The 16,540-nt window shown below is 43.3% G+C and overlaps 4 protein-coding genes across 4 annotated transcripts; 1 reads left to right on the top strand and 3 right to left on the bottom strand.

Moving 5' to 3' along the window:
* Positions 1 to 676: 676 nt before the first annotated feature.
* H6S33_009960 (uncharacterized protein) lies at positions 677 to 3,135 on the top strand (the record flags this gene model as incomplete). The annotated part of the gene is made up of 4 exons (XM_044841602.1): positions 677 to 761; positions 821 to 2,014; positions 2,052 to 2,114; positions 2,180 to 3,135. The coding sequence occupies 4 exons, from the start codon at positions 677 to 679 to the stop codon at positions 3,133 to 3,135; spliced, it is 2,298 nt and encodes a 765-aa protein (XP_044697103.1).
* A 3,646-nt stretch (positions 3,136 to 6,781) lies between these two features.
* On the bottom strand, positions 6,782 to 7,253 carry H6S33_009959 (uncharacterized protein; the record flags this gene model as incomplete). Its single annotated transcript, XM_044841591.1, has 3 exons — positions 6,782 to 6,948; positions 7,021 to 7,080; positions 7,151 to 7,253. 3 exons carry the CDS (start codon positions 7,251 to 7,253, stop codon positions 6,782 to 6,784), a joined length of 330 nt encoding a protein of 109 aa, XP_044697102.1.
* Positions 7,254 to 15,238: 7,985 nt separating this feature from the next.
* Positions 15,239 to 15,427, bottom strand: H6S33_009958 (uncharacterized protein; the record flags this gene model as incomplete). Its single annotated transcript, XM_044841579.1, has 1 exon — positions 15,239 to 15,427. The coding sequence occupies one exon, from the start codon at positions 15,425 to 15,427 to the stop codon at positions 15,239 to 15,241; it is 189 nt and encodes a 62-aa protein (XP_044697101.1).
* A 422-nt stretch (positions 15,428 to 15,849) lies between these two features.
* Positions 15,850 to 16,486, bottom strand: H6S33_009957 (uncharacterized protein; the record flags this gene model as incomplete). Its single annotated transcript, XM_044841568.1, has 5 exons — positions 15,850 to 15,905; positions 15,958 to 15,977; positions 16,033 to 16,131; positions 16,204 to 16,223; positions 16,301 to 16,486. 5 exons carry the CDS (start codon positions 16,484 to 16,486, stop codon positions 15,850 to 15,852), a joined length of 381 nt encoding a protein of 126 aa, XP_044697100.1.
* Positions 16,487 to 16,540: the final 54 nt, after the last annotated feature.

The raw sequence follows: 16,540 nt of genomic DNA, 5'->3' as shown, positions 1-16,540 counted from the left end.
TCTCTTCTCTTTCCTTTTCGGTTTTGGTTTGATTGTTGTCTCTGATATTCTTATCTGTTTTGCTTTTAGTATCAAGTATTCATATCATATCTGATTTTATCAAATAAGCAGTAATCGTTACCTTCATCGATTGCAATCTTGAGCTTTTTGGTAGTATTCGTTTCGTTTTTTTTCTCGCGGAGAGTGGTAGCGGTGGTTGGCTAATATGTAGATGAACGGTATTGTCAGTTTAAATGAGGATATGGGCGGGGGCGGGCCGTATAGTTTGGACATGTACTAATATGGCCAAATCACAGGATACCTGGATTTTTCACACGAACCAGCCACCTGTTATATTTCTAGACGGTGGACATTTCCTCTCGAAAACCCATTGAACCTTTTCTATTTGGTTCCATAAACCCTAACCCTGGCGCTCCGAGTGATTCCTCATGATTAAACACAAGCTCTACCCGCCTGTCCACTTTAATTCTATTGTCGCTATTCGTCCAAAGATTCATAGCCTATACTATGAGATCCTTACAAAGCAGTTATCACTCTCTTTGTCGAACGATATCTGTTTCGTCCTTTGTTCTGAAAATCCTTTGTTCCTGAAGCTGGGTATACAATGTAACCTCTCCCCCTCTACTCATTTGTTCATTCATCTACTACCGAAATATCGGGTGGTAGCATAGAAAATATGTCGACTAAGGACCCAATCACCAAACGCAAACGTACCGTCCCCAGAATAACCAAGAGGAGCACGGCGAATGTCGATATCGATGGTATGTTTTAACCAACAATTCAACCCTTACTTGTCCTCCTAGCTGATTGAAGTATCTAGCCGTGCCTTCACAGAGAACACAGGAAGAACCAAAGAAGAAGAAACGGGAGGAGCACAGGTCAAAAACAAGCGTTCCTGAGCCCGAGCTGGCGGCGCAGTCAGATCCGCCAAAGCCTAAAGATAAGAAGGTTAATCGCCCAGTTATGGCCGAAATTGAGGCTACACCAACTGAGTCTCCTGGTAGGAAGCGCCGAAAGAGAGCGCCGAAAAGGGATACTAAAAAGGAATATTATGATGCGTTTAGAACCAACAAAAGCGGCTTTTTTGGTGTAGAGGCGACTATTCCAGGCGAGGGTCAAAATTCCCTGGTAAATGACAATATTTTTGTCACTCCAGCTGCTCAAAGCAGCTATTTACAAGAGAGCATCGTCAAGGAAGCGGGAGTGGCTAGTCTAGCTAAGAGTGATGGTATCACAAGGACCCCGGCTATACAAAGAAAAAGGGTTCTAGATATCGCGATGGTGGAGGCAGAGTCCTCAAGAATCCTAGGGGATTACGTTAGAAAGATGGCAAATATGAAGAAAATTAAAGCTCCAAAAGCAAAGGAGGAGGAGGCTATTCCAGACAAGGCAGAAACTCAGGTGCCAATGATCGTACAGAAGGAAACACTGCGCCAGGAAATTCCTAATGCCAGGGCCATACCTACATTTACCATGAGAGTACCGCACACTAATCCTCGCCTCAATTCTGACGCTCATGCGTCTCCGATCCGGAAGCGCAAAAACCCTTCCTCCCCCACTCAAGGGGCCGAGGAGCTCGTTGAACCAACTCCGTTCCCGACTGGTAGAAAGAAGGTAAAACTAGCATCGCCTTCGCAGAAACGCGGAATGGCAGAAGCTGTAGTTCGGGACCTCATTGACCATAACCCCAATAACCCTTCTCTGATAAAAAGGCTCAAGAGAATATTGCCTGCCGATTCTGAGAATAGGCCAGGGAGATTTATCTACATGGTTGGGTCTCCAAAAGTGACTGCAGGAAAACCGGCTGGCAGTGATAGCTCCGGTACAGAAAAAGGGAATCCTAATGGTGATCCGAAAGCTGGGGGGAAGAGGCCACTACCACGGACTCCAGACAACCCAGCCGGCGAAGCACTTGCGAGAGAGAATGTGATCGTGATGTCGCAACCGTACAACTTGCTAGAGCGTGTAAGGAATGCAAACCCTAGTAGTGGTAGCGGTAAGGAACTCATCAATGGTAAGAAGGTGATCTAGTTGCTAAGTAGATATATCAGGTGTACGAGGACGCATGCTGGCCGATGATAGATTCTTGGTGCCAAAGACCAATTTCAAGAACGGTATGCTCTTAACTATCCCTGGAATTGTTATTCAAGATTTGGGACTGAATCACATACCGATATAGGATTTCTCGTGCACAAAGGCCTCGAGAAATACTTCAACCACTCGACTGGCGCCCGCCTTTCCCTGTCCCAACACTTTCCCCAAGGCTTCACGCAACCGCAGCCCTCAGACAAGACTCTAACCCATATAGCTCTCCAGATCCATGATGCTACGCAGCAAGTAGGTGTTGCAGATACCATCGGTGGGTGGGCCGTCATGCCTGTGGTCTTCTCGTGCGGCAGATTCAAAATTGCCGGAGTAGGCGTTGTATTGCCAGATGTTAAACTGGCGGCGAGGATAGACTTCAGAGGGTGGCCTTTCCTCGTGGAGGGTGCGGAGGTAACGGGGGAGATAACGATCGAAACTAGTAGGACTGGAAATAAGGAAACAAACGAAAACAAGCAGCACAACGAAAACGATCAGAAGATCCTAGATGCTGCAAAGACGCTGACAAAGCTACAACAGCATCATGAAGAATCCGATACAGATACCGAACCGTTCATGGAGACTAAAATAGTGAAGGTGTTAGAAAACTCCAGAGACAGCATTTTCACTGCAGACTACTACCAGGACGAAGCTTGGCCCTATAACCATACACCGCAATTGCGCTTACGAATCCTTCAACACCTGGAATCTACAATCATGCGCGCTGACCATCTCACAATCTCCTTCGCTATCTATGACACCACTTTAAATCCGGGCGAGATAGTGCACACAAATAGTAGCATGGGCCGAGTGTGCGCCAGACGGGTATACACGTCTCTAAAAAGTAATGCGATGCCGAGGGTAGTGACGAGGGAGTACTGTGCAGAGACTCTGGATGGAAGTGCATTCTGCCAGGTTGGTGATAAGGGCTCACGAGTTTGGCGTGGAGATGGAAGCTTGCGGGAGTGTGGGAGAATATTGGCAACAGTAGTGGGCACGGGTGCGGCCCTGGTGAGTGCAGGGCTGATCTGCCCGTTAAGGGCGGGTGCTTAGGCCTACTTGGTTTATTTTGATGGTTTATTTGTGTACTGCAGTAAATTTAGTTAGTTTAATACCGATTTCATAATGAGACATTGGAGCTAATAGGGTACATGTATCTAACGTCTCTAAAAAGAAACATGATTACATCATACCGTTTTTGTTTCGGCCTCTGATCTTCGCCAAATTTACATAAAGGCTGCTAGCTACTGGAGTAATATATATCTTCTTAATTCGAGGCCATCCCAACCAAGCCCCACCTCGAGGGGTTTGCAACGCTACAGTACTTCTATATCTCGTATTTTATTATATGTACATGTAAGTACATGTATCAACGGGCCCTTGATACTACATGTATGTTACTTACATAAATTAATATATGATCGAATATATACATATCAAGTTGGGCTTAGAAACCTTCAAAATACATGTACTTACTTATGTATATTGATGTGTCCGGTCCTATGCATCCTTACATATAATATCACAAGAAAATTACACATACACGGATCCAGAGCTGGAGTTGCATGACAATAGAGTTATAATTAATTACGAAACAGGAATAATTTAAGGTTCGACCATGAAAAATATGTGTGATGTCACCCTTTAATGCACGTACACATCAGACGACTGAGAATGAAAATTTCCCCTTTCCCTCATGATCATCATCCATCGTACTTTGTCTAATTTCATCAACCCCCTAGTTATCCTTTTGGTTTTTTCTCCATCTTCCTTATTATCTTGGATTTTCAGGCCACATGCATTACCAGCACATATCAAGCAAAGTCTAATCAATCCTATTACTACATTCAGTTGGTACTTATTAATGAAATGAGCACGAGGCCAGTATATATGGATACAGAATTGACGATATCGGGCAGCTAAGTGTTCCCAATAGGCTTTCTTGGGACACTAATACTGGGCACCAGTCGGACGGATATAGTTTTTACGAAATAGAAGGTACTACTTGCATTCGGCCACGTAAATAAATACTATATGTATCTACAGTATGAGTTGATAGCCATGATTCATCGGTCTGGAGGTAGGTCCCTACAGCAGTATACTTGTTTATAGGTTCTCTGATAACGGAATTAGGAAAATCCCTCAAACGTCAAAACTAAACTATCCGAGTCTTCGCTTCGAGGCAGAACAATTATTATGGATCCTCATCAACTGGTAGGCTGGTACGTCCTCTCGGGTGGGGGCCAAAACCACGGTAGATCCGGACAAGAGGTCAGGCAAGCAATAAGAAATTAAGATACTAGGCCTAGCCAGCCTCTTAGCCCCAGTACCCTACACCGCCAATAAGTATTGCCAAACGAATAGACGTCTAACGAAGCGATAGTACGGTATTGCCATTTTGCTACAGCTTGGACCAGGCTTGTCACAGTCAGCAACTTTGGTTTCAGTACAACCCCGCAAATCCAGGTACAAATATAGGCTACGGAGTTGCGGATCCTTCCGGACATAATTGGCTGCCCATTAAGTCTGGCTACATAAGGCTGAGTTAGTAAGGAGTTTCCGGAAGTTGAACCGAGAGTTACGTACGACGAAAGGCTCGGAATTTTTTCGCCGAAGACGGTTCGCCCGATCTGGTTCGGCAGACCCAGAACCCCAACCTGTCTGTAGACCGCTGATCTAAAACAGCATCAGATATTTTTTCACCGAAAAGTCTCAGGTGTCCTCGAACGGAGGATGAGGGCTCTCATCAGTACATCATATCACAAATGTGCTGGCTATATTTGATTTTCAACAGAACAGACGACTCCAATGTCGTGGCAATTGTTCTGTTCCTTTTGGAGTTAGTAACAAGCTTTGGAATATTTGCTGTTTACACCGCGCATCCAAACTACCCCGAAGAATTGCTTTTTCAACCAGAAGCGACGTTTCTTTGCCTCGTCTCCGCTGGCAGGCCCGCTCAAAAAATAAATACAAATGTGATGCATTGCTCGAAACACAAGGGGGTTTTCAAGAGCACTCTATTCGATTCAGAGCCACTTGTACATGCCGAGTACATACATATGCGCCTAGGGGGTGCGGGTTTGTGCAAGGGAAACCGAATTCGATAAGATCGGGGATGTATGAGAGCGGCGTCTAAAGCACTCCACATGTGTATGTACTCCTCTCTCTCAATCCTGGTCTGAGGTACCTGCATACAGACAAGCAAGCAATCCATGATACCTACATTGCCTTGTACTTGCTTTTCGCTGTCAATTCGGACCGCGGAGAGACGAGACAAAAGCAGCAGAGAGACGGGATGTCTGAGTAAGTGTTTCTCAACATGGCGCTCCTTCTTGAGAAAACATTCGGGTTACCGAGATCTCGGGATATTCAACAGCTCACAACCTTCCTATCAGAGATTAGCACAGCATAGCAACGGGCCGGCCCCAATTCCCGACTTCGCGGATATCCGATCGCGGGATCTCCACTGATTACCAGGGGAATGCTGGGATGTAGAGGATTGCTGTCCAGGTGTTATGGTGGAGTTCCCGGAGTACCAATTCTCTGTGCACTGTTAGGATTAACTAACCTAGACAATTCTACGCACATCCAACTAAAGGAAGGTTTGCGTGTGTATGTGTATGTGTATGGGTATATGTATGTGCATATCTATTCATGTTCAATTCGATCTACCCCAAACTGAACACAGGTCCGAGAGGCTGGTCTCTTGCCGCCGGCGATTCCGACCGGATCATAAGATATCACTCGGTAACATACGAGAGCAGTATAATTTAACTGCATGCGTTTTACATCCTTCAACACATTGAGGAATGCAGTTTCAGACCAAAAATACCCAAAATTGTGGTGAAGCTGCAACTGGATCGTGGCTTGCATGCACACCTGCAGTTTGCCGGCGGGCCAAGGATGTATGTAGCGTACGTGCACTTTGATTATAAGGCGACTGCACATACCTAATGTATAGATCGCTTCATTACCGCGGCACCGCATGCTTCAACCCATTTCAACGTCCAAACTTCAATTTTGAAACGGATATCTGTGGAAATAAAAATTTAAAAATCGGCACATCTATATAGCTATGGAGTACTCGCAGTCAAGCAAACAAGCTGTGATCTGAAATAATGGCACAGAAATCTTCATGCAATAAGAGGGGAGGGAAAAAAAAGCAAACAACATGAAACATGAAAACAAAAACAAAACCGACTTAGCAGAACCCCCCCAACGCAATAACGAAGTCGAATGATACAGAGATGTATATAATAGTAAACAGAAAGAAGAAGTAAAAAGAAATAAGAAAGAAATAAGAAACAATAATAGCCAACAGCAGAACGAAGAAGAAAAGAAACAGAAACAAATCCTCCCGAATAAAATTTTCCCAGCGCCAAGAATCTTTTGCGAGTGCAATGTGAAAATGAAAATAAACGAACAAACTGAATCGATACCCTCCAAAAAAATCAAGAATCAAGAATCAGAACCCCCCCAAAGAATTTTTGCCCTCCCATATCTAACTAACCACGCCGCCCAAACTCAGACACCCCGCGCTAACATCATGAAAACAACACCCTGAAAGGTAAGGGTAAGGTAAAGGTAGGTCGTGAAATAAAAAAATGCCAACATAATAGGTTTGCGAAAAGATTCAAGCCAGCGTAGTAGGATCAGGAGTAGTATAACACGTGAGGGTGTGGAATTGGCGCAATATGATCTAGTTGTGTCCATATGGAGAGGAGTTCAAATACTTCTGCACCCACTGTAATGCGACCTCTGCGGCGTCCTCCTTCGCGTTGTTTAGGTACTGCCCGTCGTACCAGTACCGGGCGGGAAAAATTTTAGTATCGATTGCGACGGAGCTTGACCAGGCTGTTCGACCACCTAAGTTGTAATCAAGCAATTTTAGTTATCTGCAGATTTGATGGGCCAGGGATACTGGGGGGATTGATTTACCTCGTTTATCCGACATCACAGTCCAGACTGGGGTTTTTATCCTATATATTCTGCAATGCTCTATAAAGTTTGCTTGTTAGAACCATGTATCTCGGAATTGCGTGGTGGGGGGTAAGGGTTTGAAGCTAACCGTTGAGCTTATTTTGCCAAGGCGAAGGTAGCGGATTCGAATTGAAGTATACACCGGTACTTTGTGGCGATCTTGGAGAGCTTGGGGAGGTAGGAGAGGACATGCTGTAGGTATTGAGGGTAGTAATGGTTGCTAGATTGAAGGTAGACGTTGTGGTAGATTTTTTATCGAGAGTAAATCTCGATGAAGTTTGGAGCAGTTGGACTGGACTAGAGGGATGTGTTGTTATTGAGATTTATTAATCTGTGTTTGAGTCTGGCGGTGTTCTGTCGATGCGGTGGTGGGTAGCTGGCGATTGATATATATGTTACCGAATTCTGATTATGGACTTTGTTTTTCTGTGCCTTGCTTGCTTGTTGATACTGTCTGTACTGTGGGGAAGAAGTGGCTGTTAAAGTAGCTTTGATCGCCATGCTTTTTATCTTGAGGAGGAAAGCAGAAGGAAGGAGGCTGAAAGTAAAAAAAGGCAATCTGTCGAAAGGTATGGTATGCTCCCAAAAAAATATGCGTGATGAAGTCGACGAGACCTGTAAGGGACCCTGTCCCGGTGGGGGCGTGCATGTTGCATGAGCAAGGGGTATGGATACTGTGTTGTAAGTAAGCTACCACGGTGGACCGCAGGTGCTCGGTCTGCAGAGATTGTTCGACCGAGGCTTCCATGGGAAGCAGTGACGTCCAGTACATATCAATGGGTTGGTACTGTTGTCTTGTTCTCAATTTCTCGTTCGTCGTTTGCCTGCTTGCTGAAATATGATGACCTGCCAGCTCACACAACTACAACTACATCCTCCAAAGGCTCCCGATGGGCTGCTACTTTCTACTGGAAAGTACGAGTTGGGCGGGTACTCCACAGTAAGAGACATCGTCTCATCTACTCGAATCTGTTTAATCTCACACCACGTACTCTCCCTTCACTGATCGAAATCAACGGGTAGGTGGGTACTACATTTGGGTTGGTGGATAATACATAGCTAGGAAGTTAGTTAGTTTGTCAATTAGGTTAAGGCGGGAAAAAAAGAAAACAACTAAAACAATACATTGACCTGGTAGTAAACGCAAGTTTGAGAAAGTACCGTGGTGCCAAACAAGAGGAATGACAAGGGAAAAGGAAAGCAGGCAAGTATGCAATGTATGCAGCAAAGGGGTAATGTTGTTAGAGAATTGTTCTTTTCCCCTGAAGGATTAACGGTGCAGATTTGGATTTACCTTGATGCATAACCTCAGATCTTGGCTGGTATTAGTATAATATATCGATTGGCCTGGAGCCATGAGGTTTCGAAGAAAGACCTCACCGCGTCGCCTCTCTCGATCCGCCCGGTTCCAAATATCCACCTGGCTGTTGATCTGGACCCCTGCCTGTCAAAGAGCGACAGTATAAAAGACTGCGCTTTATTTGAAGGGTTTTTTTTTCGGTTTGTTTCATCTTCCGACTCCAGAAATTCTGGATGAACTGTTGGAGCTTGTCTAGAGACACAAAATATGCTATCCGGATCTTTTCAACAGGGAAGACCCCTTGTTTCCATTATTTTGGAATTCGACGTACGTATCTGCACCTGCCAGTCCCTGGTACCTGATAGTGAATGTCGTTCTTGTCAGTTCAGCCATGAAAACGCAATACTCTAGACTTATGCAGAACGAGTGAGTGTTCGTGAACCATAGAACCTGTAAAACTAGCTATAGAGCCTGAAGTTCATGTTTGGACATTCAGCAAGTTAGATCAACATGTTGCGGGATTCTTCCCTCAAACGATAACAAGAACAGACACAAGGTGTAAAACCCGGGCACTGCGCACAAATAGGCAAAGATTCGCGTTTCTTGAGTAAACAAAAAATCAAGTGGCCCAATTAAGGAGCTATATTTTGGTTCCACCGAGAAGAATGTTCATGGAAAATGTACGGCCAGAGGTGTCGAAGCTTGGGACTGGACTAAACAAATAGTTAATTTAACTAATACGTGACGTATTTTAACTTGTAGGAGCCTGTGAGCGGGTACCTACATGTACGTACTTACATATATACTTATACAGTGATACAATGCGTATGATAGGGCGATATTCCATCTACGAGCCACATGTTTGTCATCTTTTACCTTTTAACTTCCAGCTTAACTCCATCCTGAACTATCCTTCCCGTACATATTCCCCACAAAGTAGATCTACAATGTAAGAATAAGAAATAACACATGTGAGTGGGAGGGAAAATAAAGAAGGATCGTACAGAATGCGGGGTGGTTTTTGCATCAAGATGCCTCCAAAGACGTATAGAATCTGCCCTCATCTCTGAAAAAGGCCATTGAATCGTCTGCTAAAAATTAAGAGAATATTTTTTCAGGTACGGGCTTGTCCATATCTCTCACGAGTTAACTGACAGCCAATAGAATCTCTGTTAAAAACTAATTCCCACCGTCCCGGATCATCCAATGTATGTTCGATCAATCAGAGCCCAGATATAGACCAAGGGCCATTTGGTTGTAGTCCTTAAAAGGGCTAGTTGATTTGATATTTATAAGTGGTGATTATATCAGCGCTGATTGCTATTAGCTGACGGCAATTCAGTCATGGTGGTTGCCGAGTCGAGATGAGCTGGTGTTGTCGTGGACGTCTCCGAACCAGAAGAGAGACGCAGATGCGCCAATCAGCTCTGGCCGCTACCACCCCGCATTGAGCTATGTTCGCGACACGTACCTAAAGAGTTCTGTTGCAATCACTGTATAATGAATGTATGTATCTTCCCATGGAAACGCCAAAGATGTTGGTGTTTAGAGTAGTCCGTGTATACGTACGTATGTACCTACAGTACATCCTGTACATACATGTATGTACCTACTCTAGCAGTACGTTATGAATACATCTACATGTATGTGTATGTACCATACGAATGCTTGTAGCGCTGCGGGGCAGTAAATCCCGTTAAATAGCATGCCTTACCCAACGGTTTTCTCTCTTGCCGTTTTCTGCTCTAAAAAATAACAGCGATCGTCATGGAATAAGCCATTGTAAAAGAATTTCTGTTAATTGTTTCTCACTTTTATTTTTTTTATTTTCCTTCCTTGTATGACTGAATAGGGCATGGCGTACTTTATCGTCCCAACATGTGTTCAATTCTCAACCACAACTTTCCCTGCGCTGCACTCCCTCTCACGTTTTCGTGGCCAGGTATACCTACTTACCGCTAAACAGAAAACGATAATTGGCACTCGATCTAAAGCCGAGAGCCGTACCTATTCAATTGCCTTCCTTCATTCACTCCTCCTCTACGGTTCGCCCAGAGCGAAAGATGGAAATCTCACTTTTGCACGCGGTCGATCAAGTCATCAATACCGCCCACCTGGAACCACGACTTGGAGGGGCGAGTGTCCGAAAAGGGCAATCAGAAGATATTCATCACTAGGAGAAAGGTTGGTCCACGTGTCAGTAACCATACTACGGCTCTGTGCATAGTAAGAAACAGCGACGTTTCCTAGTGTCCAGTTCAATCGAAGGGGGATTTGCTGAGCGGTTGTTGTGCCCAATTTAATCCTTTTTTCATTTCTCGTTAGCTACGAAACATAGGGATGATGATAGATAAAGACCTAAATATTTCGCCGACTGAGCCTACATACTATGAGAAAATTGCCATCTAAAGCTATCGAGGTTAAAACTATCGCGTAAACGCCACTTCCCGGGGCAGGGTACAAAGGTATGGATACGAATGCTATACAAGGAAATCATATAGCCTTAGTTGCCGCCATTAATAGTTATATTGGGTATTTTCCCTTACGGGTTGTTTCGCGTTCATGCTAATATCGAATTGACAATTACTCTGGACCCCAGTTTCAAGTGACTTGAAGTCGGTGAGAATTTCCTGATGCATTATCAAATCGGGGGTTTCTAGATTCTTTGTACAATCAGTTATTCTAGCATGTCAGATATTACCTGCGGCTAACTCGTAACTGGATGAACTCGCGATCACGGGAATGCCTCTTAGCTTCCTCAGTTACCCGATCATTGATCATTGAACATCTCGAATTGATAAGAAACTCGGAAATTATGTCTTTGGCAAATCTAAATCCCCGAGGGTTAGCCTCCAAACCTACATACCCTACCTGCTCTATTAATGACCTCATCGTACTCAAGGTGGGGGAGGGGGAGTGATTTGAGCACTGGGTACACGGACAGTCTGGTCTCAGCTTACCCATAGAGTATGCAAATACCGCTACCAATGATTTATGGATCAACGTCCATAAGACCTGACAAAGCCTTGGTACAGAATCTGTGCCGTCTAATTACCTATAAACCATTTTAACGTATCTGGTATTAAAATCTATCTCTTGCAGAGCCTCCCCCCTTCAAGTGTGTTCAAAGCCCTGGTAAACAACTGGTTCGGAGGATTTTACTAGCTTGTAACTGTGGTATAGAAAGGTCTTAGGTGGTTAGCACCTACAGATAGGCATGGCAATGTCATCTCTGTGTGATGGAGCTGTGATTCGAGTGTAATTCATAATTATAAGACATAGCTTAACAGGGGATGATTTGCCAAGTCTAAGAACGGCCTTGTACAACATTGGCTTAAATCGTATCGTGTACCACAGCGGATATTTAACAGTACTCAGGACCATGGACCACAGAATATCCGATCAGAAATCCCCCGGCACTTCATAGTAATAATAGAATGAGCTTATTTACCTATTGGAATTGCATCTTGTGGAGCATCATCGAATTAAAACCACATGATCACGGGGACTCTTAAGACTTTTCCTGCATCGATGCACGGTACAGATCCTTTGAGGGTCAGAGCGCCGGGAAATTTGCACCCCATGGAATCTCGAGATTCTTCACTCATGCCAGCAGTACCTACGGGTATATCAATGATGGGACGGGTGTTTGTTATGGCCACGTAATATGTTATTGCGAGGCGAATCAGCAATACTTCAAATTCTCATAGACTAGAGAGTTCTTAGTGTACCCTTGTCAGTTGAGATGTTAAGCAGCCTTGCAAGGAATCATAAAGAAAAAATCTTACTAACTGAATGCCTTAGAACTAAACCTCCGGATAGCCTATTCTAGGCACCCTATAATGATACTGTATCTACATGTACTTTCTTTCGAGAAAACGACACGTCACTTGTAACAAGAACACATTTTGAGGTTAAGGCTACTTTCTCCACAAGTTAGAATAGTCGCACGGATTATTATCCGCCTAATTAGCTAAGATAGTACCTACGTTACCTATTTACGTATCCATAGAAATGGATTATACCAGGCTTGTGGCGGTCTTCTTAGAGTAGACTGTCAGTCCCACGTCTCCGGGTTCCTGTCCGTCCAATAAAACTTTGCATCATGCAAGGCTGATTACCATGGTACTCTAAAAGATAGCACGAATCGGTTAGTCCAACACAAAATCTACAGATACCGTTAGCGGGGAAGAAAAAAGAAATACGGCTATTGTACCTGGTTTGGTGTAGTAAGTAGATGCGGAGGTGGCTTTTTCAAGTTTCAGCGCTGGCAAGGGGAAGGAGGGTGTGGGATATATTGAAGCTGAAACAGTATGACATCTAGTCTGCTTCTTTGAATTAATTCTTTGACGGCCTTGAAGTCGTGCTGTTAGGGCCAAATAGGCGAAATATAATTATTGTTCAGGAGCTTTTCCAGACATAACATATCACTCGGTTCAATATGCCAAGGCTTATTTCCCGTTGCCTATTTGACTCGAACTGCAGACATATATTAACATACAATGAAGTATTCATTGATAGGTAAAGGTTTCTATAGACCTACACTGAGGATAAAAGTCCGACGTCATGGAAAAATAAAAGTAAAGTCCTAGATCCAATAGACAGGATTCGAGCCATATTTATAAGCCTAGTAACACTTCGGATGAGATGATGAGGATAAAAAACTCATCTGATCTCTTTCGTCTGGGTTGGGGGATGTCCTTCCTGGCGGTGAAGTCTAGAGCGCCAGGGGAAAAGAGAGGGGGGGGGGGTTTATTCGGAAACCGAGTGATTTATCACCGTTTCTGTGCGAGCAGTCTGTTCTGAAGATATTTATTATAAACCGATTAATCTTGGGTTTCTTTTGGCTGAAAAGAGACACGAATGCACTCTCTAAATATATCATGATGGACCAAAAGCCTTAGTCAGAAACCCCTTTTAGATGGCCCATGGAGCCATCTTGTTGGATAGTGATAAAGATAAGGTGAGTTTTGACCATAACAGGAAACACGTAAGAAGGAAATCGGCAAGAGCGGGGAGAGCGGGGAGAGAAATTGAGAGTTGACGTTGGGTGCCGATGACGTCGCCGAGAACAACAACGGTGGCATCTATTATAGGTTAGCCTTTTCCCCGTTACGTGTAAAGAAAGACATTCTACTAGTAAGGTTACACTGTAGTATGCAGCTCAAGTGTTTTCAACGTCCCCGATGGCATTCTTAACCTTGAAAACCGTGTACAAAATGAGCGAAGATGCGAATTACCAGCAAGTGGTGTTTTGAAGAATACTGTAAATACCCTGCGATTGATTACGGAGTTTTCGAGGTCGTCGTCCTAGTATCGGATATTGCCAAGCAAGTTTACTTAGAGACGTACTAGAGAGCTTGGTACTAGCCCTACGTATACACCTTACTCTATACCATGATACAACATGTGATTTGTCTCAAGGCCATCAATACTGATTTCATATCAATCGTAACCCTACGAGTGTTACGTGTGACTGCATGATTTTGACCAAATGCCTGCCACACAGCACGAGAAAGCCCAAGCTTAGCTCCTGTTGATTCTCTTTCGCTTAACGCCCACGACCTTGTGGCGCCGATTCACGAAGCAATGGGTTCGGGAAGATATCACCACATCTAAGCAAACATGTATACAGTAGAAGGCTTGCCATTCTACGCATACATATATTTCGGATGCCCACTTCTGTTATCCACGGTAGCACGTGATCCAAGTAGATGTAATATACTGAAAGGGAGGTACTTACATGTATTGTTCAGAGCCTGGCATGTGATTGTCCGCAAGCATGTATACTTTACCGTCAAAATAGGTCAAATAATAATGCTTGCGGAAGGCTCAGGATACGCTTATATAAGCCTAAAATAAACCTTTTATTTGATATATTGCTTTTTTATGAATAATCCTACAGCAAATAACTATAGGTGAAAATTCTTATTTCGAAATAAGACTTTTTCCATATTTTAAGACTTATGCATTTTTTAAGGCTAATATAAGACTTTTTTCCAGATAAGATTATGTCCTTGGTGGTTCAAAAAAGCAAAAGAGAGGATTTGAACCTAGAGCATTGTAGGTAGAATGTACCTCATTCTACCCACTAAGCTATGGGAGAACTGAAATTTCGTTGCTGGAGGTAATATATAAGTAGGATAGCCGATGAAATGCTAGTAAAATCGGAAATTACAAATCTTATATAAACCTTATTTTCCGAAAGTGTCTTATTTGATAAAAAGACTTATCTGGTATAAAGGCTTAATTTATTTGATAACACTTAAACTAAATTAATGTGTACAAAGACCTAAAGATGTATATACTCCTTTTTCTCGGCAAATGATTACAAAATTTTAGGCCTTATATGGAGAAAAGGCTAAGGACACAATTTTTCGTCAAAAAACGTTCAAATATGCCTTATTTGGACGATAAGCCTACAGCAAGCCTTATCATTTCACCTATGTTGACGGTAATGTACGCATGTACAACAAAGCAAAGAGTAAACAACTACATGTAGCTATGGGTTCAGCTTAAGCCATAAGCTAAAGTTAATAACATCATGCTGGTGAGCTGCATAACTCACCGCAATGGGCAAAGGAAATATGTATCTTAATCTGGTAAGTACACGCACAAGTATCAAGTGGGTGATCGACTTGAGTGTTAGTCACACAAAGTCACTCGGATAAGATTTCCCACGGCGTGAACGAAATAACCTACAAGGATCACATACATGGGTAGGATACATGTGGTTAATGGTTAGGGTTTAAAGGAAATTATACAAGATTAGAAAGCATCGGTGTACACGCGTACGTTTGAATTTCTAATGATTTTATTTCTTGGGCCGGCCGCGGAATACAAACTGAAATGCTAGTAAACGTGGTGTGATAAAAGCTAAAGATCTGTCGAAAAGAAAAACGTTGAGTCCCAATCATTATCCATAATCCTATCAATTATAACCTCTACCTCTTTCTTCTTTTCTGCCTCGGCGTCGAAGGCTGAATCGATCCGGAGACATTCTGCTCTCATTTCAAGAAACGCCTTGGGATCCCTCCCAGCCCAGTAGCACTCATCACAAGCCATGTTCTCTCTCTCCTTGAGTGGCAGCGCTTGCGAATTTGCAGAACAGATCGATGAGCCTAGACCACAATGTGATGTAGTAGGTGAGAAGTCGATAGATCTGTGCCCGCAGTTGAATGTTGTAATTGTGTGGATATACATTATTAGCTTTAAATTTACTTGAATTTTATGATTGTGATTGAATATGCGGGGAGAAAGAGAAAGATGCAATTCGATGTAGTATGGTTATAATTCAATACAATAAAAATCCATTGAACTATATATATTGTGGAAATCAATTAAAGCACGCATGTTGAAAAACGTTCTTGAAAGTTGTGTGATATTTCAAGAGTTTTGATATACCAAAGTTGGGGTTTATATTGTTTCTTGAATTGCTGGGCAATCTGCGTTACTTGAATAAACACGAGGGACGTCTCGATTGGCGACTAGTTATGCATTGTAAAGTTCTTTGTGGCGCCGAAATCGTGGTCATTTCTAATTGCTGCATCTCTTGTTGAGAAAACTTGATTTCAGTCCTTCGTGACATAACGTACATGGGCTACGAATCATAATACTGTCAGGTGTAAGTATATGTACATCACGTTTCTTGTGTCAAGGCTTTAACTGACCATTCAATTCCTCGAGTCCCAGGCATAGTTCTCTGTGCCCCATAGAATGCGGAAATTGATACAAATCCTAGCAATCTACTAATTTCAAGGATTATCCCGCTGCGAAAATTGCGATGATCATCAGAAAGTGTTAATACAGATGAGGTAGAAGTAGAGGAATATCTTACTTACTAACAATATTTTAAATGAGTCTGATAGTTCCCTGGATGCAGTCGAGGGCATAATTCAACCCCGATTATTCCGTCTTCCCTGCCTTGCTTCCATGTACGACAACTCGAACCGTTACACCAGGCGTGATCCGAAACGTGCAATACATCAATATGCTGGGATCAGTATTAAGTTCGGGTATCACCCTTGCCTGGAGTCCAGGTTCAAGGACTGGAGACCGCGCCGAAACTGTGTACTCAAGCCAGCCTCCGAATTCCCGTTCATGAATCATGAAACCTCGGACCATCGAATAGGCCTTTGTCGAACCTCTGTTTTCTCCTTGATCACCGGGATTTCTCTT

Source organism: Morchella sextelata, assembly GCF_020137385.1.
Source record: "Morchella sextelata strain SCLS chromosome Unknown scls_4, whole genome shotgun sequence".
NCBI classification, from domain to species: domain Eukaryota; kingdom Fungi; phylum Ascomycota; class Pezizomycetes; order Pezizales; family Morchellaceae; genus Morchella; species Morchella sextelata.
The sequence above is the reverse complement of the archived record's forward strand: the minus strand, read 5'-3'. Positions and strand labels throughout refer to the sequence as shown.